The 8494-nt window shown below is 38.0% G+C and overlaps 1 protein-coding gene across 1 annotated transcript in view; it reads right to left on the reverse strand.

Moving 5' to 3' along the window:
- znrf2b (zinc and ring finger 2b) overlaps positions 1-8186 on the reverse strand; it is a 64392-nt gene extending 56206 nt beyond the window's left edge. The window contains exon 1 of the mRNA XM_016466897.1: positions 7528-8186. Within this exon, the coding sequence (XP_016322383.1) occupies positions 7528-7930 (403 nt within the window). The 5' untranslated portion in view covers positions 7931-8186. The remainder of the gene's footprint in view (positions 1-7527) is intronic.
- Positions 8187-8494: the final 308 nt, after the last annotated feature.

Genomic DNA, 8494 nt, shown 5'->3' on the forward strand with positions numbered 1-8494 from the left:
CTGAGGGAGCTTCAAAGGTTCTAACGTACTTACGTGTTTCTGCAGCGTTGAGTAATGCATCACAGACGTATCCTCTCATTATAACAAACACAGTGTAGACGGTGTAAATAAGAGATTCATTGTGCAGTGTAGAGAGCTTCGCCGATTATAATGGAGTTTTGTGAGATCACGAACTAAGATGAGTGACAGCTTTTAATGATTATTAAGGGAGTTTGCAAATGTGATATTGATTTAATACAACAGTTCATTAAACAAGAAGTTAATATTAAGTGTTATTAACACAATTGCCTTATTTTGCTCTATTTCGTCAACGAAAATAGTTTCAAACAAAGTAACAGCTGAGCCACTGCGCATCTCCATTCAAACACAGCGGTGATTTGTTTATGAATGAACTGCGTTTTTAAACGAATCTAGTGAGTCAATTATTCAATTACCCATTCATAAAGACAGTCACACTTCGTTCCTGAATGAATCAGTCATTCGAACGAATCAATTGAATGAATGATTCAGTGATAAAATCAGTGACTTGCCGCCACCTGCTGGCAGTTTAAGTTTAATTTTTAATCTGAAAATACACCTAAAAGCCACTTGTGTGTTCTTCTGTGCGACCTCTGTAGCACAAATTTATTTCTTAAAGGGGTCATATGATGCGATTTCAAGTTTTCCTTTCTCTTTGGAGTGTTACAAGCTGATTGTGCATAGATAAGATCCCTGAAGTTGCAAAGACTAAAGTCTCAAAACCAAAGAGATATTCTTTATCAAAGTTAAGACTCTGCCACATCAGAGCAGACTGCGCTTGTCGGAAGGAGGGACTTTGTAGAAAACGAAGCGTTTGAGAGAGGCGGGGCATAGAGGACCTACAATAATGTACAGTATTTTAAAAATAATGTGTTTTTTGAACATTAAAACATGTCAACATATTCTGTTACACCAAATACACAAAATAATGATCTTTAAAAAAGCATCATATGACCCCTTTAAATACTGATTTCATTTGATTGGTAACTTATTTTTATTCTACTTCTTATTCTACTTGTTTTTATTCTGTTGTTTTAATTAGAAATGTTAAAAAGCTTATAAATATATATATTTTTTTATTTGACATTTGCCATTACAAAGGTAAAAACTAAATTCCCTTTAAATCACTTTAAGGAGTCAAATATCACCTCGTAATGGGAAGGTTCATTTTTTTATCAGAATTTTTGATTACTAATTAGAAGGTGCTCCTAAATTTTGGACAGTGCTCCTAAATTTTTTAAATTAGGAGCACAAGCGCTCCTACAAAGAAAAGTAAGTGTAGAGCCCTGCACTGTCCAAATCAGATCTGGATGAGACCGCTGACACCGCACAGAGTCATTTACATGAAGTAAATATTGATCAACGATTAGTCAGCTAGTAAAATGAGTAGTCTTGGAAGCCCTAACACATCTCAGCTGCTGTAGATATGCCAACATGTGCTGGCACCCTCAAAAACACAACAGCAGCGATCATTCACCAGCTTGTGGGTGAAGCCGTTCCGGTAAAAGGAGCCGCACAAAGCCTGTTGAGTCAAAGTCAAGTCAGAGAAACACAGAGAGCAAAGGGCAGCCACAACAAACACTTCCTGGCTTTCATTTAACGCGAGAGTGAAGCGGGAGGAAAGCGCTGTGTGTTTAATGTACACACCGCTCAGCTCGGCTCTGTGTTTATGTGTGTGTTTTACTAAGTGTGGACAGTATGAACATGGATCACATGTCCGGCGGCCCGAGCTCATGAATGGCAAAGGACGCGTTTCTGAAAGCACAGCGATGCCGAATCGAGCTGCTGGATCTGGTTTCAGTGGTGGTTTGGGAATGTTCTAGGTTTCTGTCAACAGATTTGTATAACATGAAGACATCATTAAGACAACATGAAGTTAAAACTAACCTTATTTAATAGTCTTAATAAAAGTTTCTGCACTTATTGTGCTTAAATCATCCGTGCATGATTGACTTGAAAGTTTTTTGGTGCAATGCAAGGACACAATGCATTTCCAATATAGTGCATTTCCACGGCTACTCAGTCAATGCTTGCGTTTATACCAGCCGCGCCGTGTCCAAGAACTCCTGCTTATCACATCGGTCACATCACATTTCCTAAGTCAGTTTGTCAGTACAGTCATTAACATAGCAGATTGAAAAGATTGATGTTGATTGATGATTTAATGCTACATTGTCACCTAGTTGGTGAGACTCAATGCTATAAAGTAAATAAACAATGTCCCCACTTTTACTCTCACAATGAGCTTATCATATTCGTTTGCTACAATAGTAGGGCCCTATGATTTCCGCGATGCAGAAAACGCAGACGGAAGCGCAGAATCCAGTCATAAAAACGGAATTTACTGTATAACGTGGAATTTCATGGAATCGGTCATATTTTTGATGAATAAATAAGAAACAGGTCAGTACACTTAAATTAAATCACCATATAGACTAGTGTCTGTGAATATTAAACTGAAAAAAGCCTATTTAAATACAAATCCTCATGTTCTGTGTGTTCGTGTGATTACCAGAAAATAAACACAGAATTTGTGGAAATCTTTTATTTATTTATTATTATTATTTATTCATTTGAGATGTTTACGTTTGGAAAAGCTTGTTAAAAGCTTGTTAAAAGTTTGTTAAATTGTTAAATACCCTGCCTCCATTACATATTTATGTCACATTATTATAAGTGTTTGATCACCACATTTGAGTTATCATTGCTAAACATGTGCTTATATTCTGTTTATGTATATACTGTATTCTATATACAGTACAGTACCAGTAAAAAGTTTGGACACATGAATGGGAAGTGTGTCCAAACTTTTGACTGGTACTGTACTATAATATACATATAGAATATCGGCCGATATATCAATATCTTTTTTTTTCTTTACTCCCTAATATCGGTATCGGCCCGGCTCTAGTAGACATGATCTGAGGAGACATTCATGTCTGGAGCACAAACACAGCATGATGAAGCACACACTGAACTTTAATACTTAGTTTTAGAGGTTTCAATTCATCACTCAGAGCACTAGTAATAGTGATGACTGCTTTAGCAAACACTACTGATAAATGCTTATTATGAAAATGCTAAATTTTGCATGATTTTGCCAGAGAGATACAGAGAGAGTCTGTTAAAGGTAGGATTCCCCCGTGCGTTTCAATAATTGAAAGTGAACTAAAGTCTCATTTTCCTTTAAAAACTCCCTTCTTGATCTCATCCACAGTCAGTTAAAAGTCATATAGCCATTTCAACAATGTTTAAAGATTAACTTCAATCACCAGCGAGAGCCTGTTACAGAATTTAAATTCAATCCAGGCCACAACGGCTGGGGAAATTCCGTCTCAGAAACGCACGGCCTCACCTGCCTTTCCACTGGATTTGAATATTGTTTGTAAGAAACAATGAACAGCCAAAATGACAACATCAGCAGTTATCACGTTAAAACATGTAGAAGCCATATTTCACCACAATATCAAGAGAAAAGATAAAATTACAGCCCAATTTTACAACCATTATTTACTTGCAAGTAAAGCCCTCCTGTAGCTCAAACAGTAGAATATGCAACGCAAAGGTCATGGGTTTGATTCCCAGGGAATGCATGAACTGAAAAATTCTATGTATGCATGAACTGTAGGAATGCATAAATGGAAAGCATTTGCCAAATGCATAAATAAAAATGTAATGTAATTGGTACCTGGGTAATGATTCAGAATGGTTATTTTCAATACTGTAAAACACATTTTAAAAGAAATATTAAAATGAAAGATTATAAGAAATTACACTAATACAATGTTTTAAATTAATTTGCAATTATTTTAAAGGAACAGTTTACCCATAAATGAAAGTTTGTTAAAAATGCACTCACATTTTTTGTTTCTTCATGATTTGGAGAAATGTTTCATTGCGTCACTGTCTCAGCAAATTGATGCTCTGCAGTGAATGGGTGCCGTCAGAATGAGAGTCCAAACAGCTGATAAAAACATCACAATAATCCACAAGTAATCCACAGCACTCCAGTCCATCAGTTAACATCTGGAGAAGACAAAAGCTGAAACAAATCCAGCATTAAGATGTTTTTAACTCAAATACATAATCCATAATAACGCGTCCTCCAGTGAAAAAATAATCTGGTCTGAATCAGGAGAGAAATCTGCACGGATCAAGCACCATTTACAAGCCAAAACAGTCCAAAACAGCTCTTAACAAATATGTTGGCTGCATTTTGATGTGAGAGACAAAAGGAGATGGACTTTTTCACTGGAGGAAGCATTGTATTTTAGCTGGAAGCAATGGTTTGAAGTTAAAAATCTCTTAATGCTGGATTTGTTTCAGCTTTTGTCTTCTCAAGATTAGGCCTGTCACGATAACTTTTTGTTGTGCGATATATTGCCCCAGAAATAACTGCGATAAGCGATATTATTGTCATTTTAAAGACCATTTTATGCCACTGAATATATAATCATAATGTAACAGCATAATAATGCAAGAAGGCCTACACACTTCCAAATGACAACAAACTTTTAATTTTTAAGAATATTTAGATCATGGAAATTAAGTATCAAAATATTAGATACCTTAAAAAAAACTTGAATAAATAGTAAATAAACATTTTCTAACAAAACGTGCAAAGTAACAAGTAGAAAAAAAGAAAAATGCACATAAAGAACTTGTATGGAGATTTTTCCATCTACAGATTTTTCCCTGACCTTCTTTTCTCTGTAATTTAAGGGTGCACTGTATTGCTGAAAAACACAATCACTACTTAGCAGTCAGATGTCCGTATGCACAAAGGCACAGATCCCTAAACAAGACCATATCTGCAGATTAAACTGTTTTTGTAGAAGCATTTTTTAAATGTGAACTAGCACCTCGTGACTACATGTTACGTACGAGAAGCTGCAAAAGATACAGGCGCAAGTGGAATGTACAAAACATGGTGACTTTAATTATTAAGTAAATATAATGGGCGATATATTGCGTCACCAAAATTTATTGAGGTCATGTACATATATTGCGCGATAAGTCGATATATTGATTATTGCGACAGGCCTACTGTTCACTGTTAACTGATGGACTGGAGTGCTGTGGATTACTTGTGGATTATTGTGATGTTTTTATCAGCTGTTTGGACTCTCATTCTGACGGCACCCATTCACTGCAGAGCATCCATTGCTGAGACACTGATGCAATGCTACATTTCTCCAAATCTGATGAAGAAACACTCATCTACATCTTGGATGGCCTGAGGGTGAGCACATTATCAGCCAGATTTCATTTTTGGCCGAACTATTCCTTTAAAGCAGTACAACAAATAATTTACAATTTAAATAACTTCAACAAATGTGCACAATGCAAAAGAAAATGTAATGGCCCTAAAAAATAGGCTTCATTTTCTTATTTATTTTTTCTCTTCTGATTTTGAGGTGAAATGTGACCAGAACCTGTTCTTGACAGGTTTCCTGAGATTCAGCCAGTTAAACCACATGACACCAGTGTTTATGAAACATCAGATTACAGAGCAGGTTCTCAGAAAAACAACAACAAAAGACCCGAATGACGACTGAACTGCTCGGAAATAACCATCATCTCTACACCTGATCAGAGAACTCCCTGTTGGTTCCTCTGAACACATCGCAGTCTCTCACTACAGATGTACCAGCATGCATCTGTAAAAAATGGCCTGCGATGCTGCACAAAACTGCACCAGTTTAGAAAAGATCATCCAGAATAAAAATAGGTTCATCACATCCTTCCACAAAGAGATCACTTCAACCCATAATAAACCAAAACATATTCTTTCTCCACTGCAGGAAATAAACCTCCAGTTTGGTCGGTTTAACCTAGTAAGCGGTGGTTTGACCTACTGGTTAAAGATCTGTGACCAGTTGCATAAACACAGCCACTACGCTTTATGCACTTTGTAATCAGTTTTACTTTTCAGATTCAAATAAGGCCAATCTACTTGTTGTTAATGTAACTTGACTTGGTGTTTATGACCAGTTTAATAAAAAAATAAAATAAAATAAACACGTCTAACTTGTAAGACTTGGTTATTTATTATGCAACCAGACACTGGGCTGGTAACTAAAAGGTTGAAGGTCACCAGATCGCGTCAACAGTAATAAACCAAAACATCTTTCTCCATTGGATAATAAAAACAAACCACTAGTTCGGCTGATTTAACCGTAATAGGTGGTGGTGTGATCTAGTAGTGGTTAAAGATCTGGGCTGGTAACTAAAAGTTTGAAGGTTCAAACTCCACAAAGGTTGATTCATTAACTATCACCATTATGACATAAGCTGGGTAGTTGACAAATAATAACAAAAAAATTGACACTTAACCTCTCAAACTTATATATACACACATTCACTTATGCATTTGCATTGATATTAATATAAAATATTGATATGAAACTTCATGGGCGTGATATGCATGTCAACTACCCATATAAATACACAAGAGTTAGAACAGGTCAAGTATATCATATCAACAATCAGTACACTGTTTATGAATCGGTTTATCATAACAGGTGGGTATAGATCTGGTTTAACCAGAAATTGGTCGTTGCTCAGGTGGACTAACTAGAACCTTTAACTAAAAAAAAAAAAAAAAAAGTTACTCAAGTTTTCCACTAGACTAGAAGGTAGAAAAGTTCAAACTCCACAAGGGAAGATCCACTAACTATTATAAGACGAGTAGTTCACAAATAAAAACTTGAGCTTGACACTTAACCTTTTTAACCTCTTAAACTTATACATACACATTTGCATTGATATTAACAAAAACATTGATGTGAAACTTCAAGGGCACAATATGACTGACTTCCTTGTATATTTATAAGGGTAGTTGGCACATATCAACTACCAACAACAGTCAGTACACTGCCTATGGGTCAGTTACTCATAACAGGTGGGTATAGATCGGGTTTAACTGGTTAAACACACTGAAATTGGTTACTAAAATAACCTCTCAAACTTGCATATACACATTTACATAAACATCTGCATTGATATTAACATAAAAATGTGAACTTCAAAAACTTTTTTGTATATTTATATAGGTAGCCATCATAACTACCAACGACTCATAACAGGTGGGTATAGATCTGGTTTAACCAGCTGGTTAAAGACGCTAAAACTGGTTGTTGCTGTAACTAGAAAACTGTTTAGGTTGAAGGTTCAAAAACCTTGATCATGACATAAGATGGGTAGTTGACAAACATGAGTTTGACCTTAGTGACCTTTCAAACTTACATATAAACACATTTACATAGATATTAACATAAAAATGTGAACTTCAAATACTTTCGTGTATATTTATATGGGTAGTTGACATCAATGTATGGGTCAGTTACTCATAACAGGCGGTTAAATATCTGGTTTAACACAAACTGGTTGTTGCTTAGGTGGATTTGCGAAAATTAACCATGGTTTTACTACAAATATGAACAGTTAAACCACGGTAACCACAAATTACCCATGGTTTTGCTACGCTAAAGTTAGACAAACTCTTACCTCCGAAGAGATGAGGCGACAGGTGAGCAGGTAAAGACCCGATCAAGAGTCTCGGAGCGCCGGTTGACCGCTCTCTCTCCCCGCCGTTCTCCTCCGGTGTGCTGTTACCGGAGTCCTGAGAACTGTACGCTCCCGAGGTCGGTATATTAATGCTCGACTGGGGTCTAGCGCCCGGTCCACCAGTGCCTCCCCCGACGGAGCGTGTCCTGGAGCCGGTATAGTGCGAGGCCACCGCCGCTGACGACGACGACGATGAAGATGTAGCACCTGAGGCGCCGTGAGCGGGAAACCTCATCGCCACAGCCGCCGTTCTGCCGCCGCCGCCGTTACTCGACGGGAGATCCGAGCCGGAGTACGCTCGTGTGCGGCCGTTTTCAGCGGGACTGCTCTGTTTGGCCCCCATTCCGTCCGGTTTTAATGATTAAAGACAAACAAACACACGCACGCACACCGACGGCGAACGGGAAGCGTCGCCCGTTACATCTGACGTCACCGGCGCGTCAGCGAAACTTTTTGCGAAGGGCTTTAAATCGCCGTCAGCGTGAAGTTGCGGTTTCCCGCGCTTGTTTTTGCCTCATTCGCTGTTGTTTTCTAACTAACGTCGTCTGGGCCATGTCCTCTCGCGTGTCGCGCGTGGAAACGTGACGCTCCGACGCGACGTTTTCAAACTGATTTCAACAAACTGATTTCAACTGCAGAGTGCGAAAGCGAGGCGGGGGCGGGGCTTGCCGGTGACGTCATAATCCCGGGAAATAAACGCTAGTTGGCGCTCGCCTTCAATATGCTGCTGCTTTCTATCCTCTCACTCTCGTCTGCTGATGTTGTTGTTGTGGTCTATGACACATTTGTGACCCTGGACCACAAAACCAGTCATAAGGGTCCATTTTGATTTTTCATCTCAAAGCTGAATAAATAAGCTTTCCATTGATGTATGGTTTGTTAGGATAGGACAATATTTGGCTGAGAT

Source organism: Sinocyclocheilus anshuiensis, unplaced genomic scaffold, assembly GCF_001515605.1.
Source record: "Sinocyclocheilus anshuiensis isolate Anshui unplaced genomic scaffold, SAMN03320099.WGS_v1.1 scaffold480, whole genome shotgun sequence".
Lineage (NCBI taxonomy): Eukaryota > Metazoa > Chordata > Actinopteri > Cypriniformes > Cyprinidae > Sinocyclocheilus > Sinocyclocheilus anshuiensis.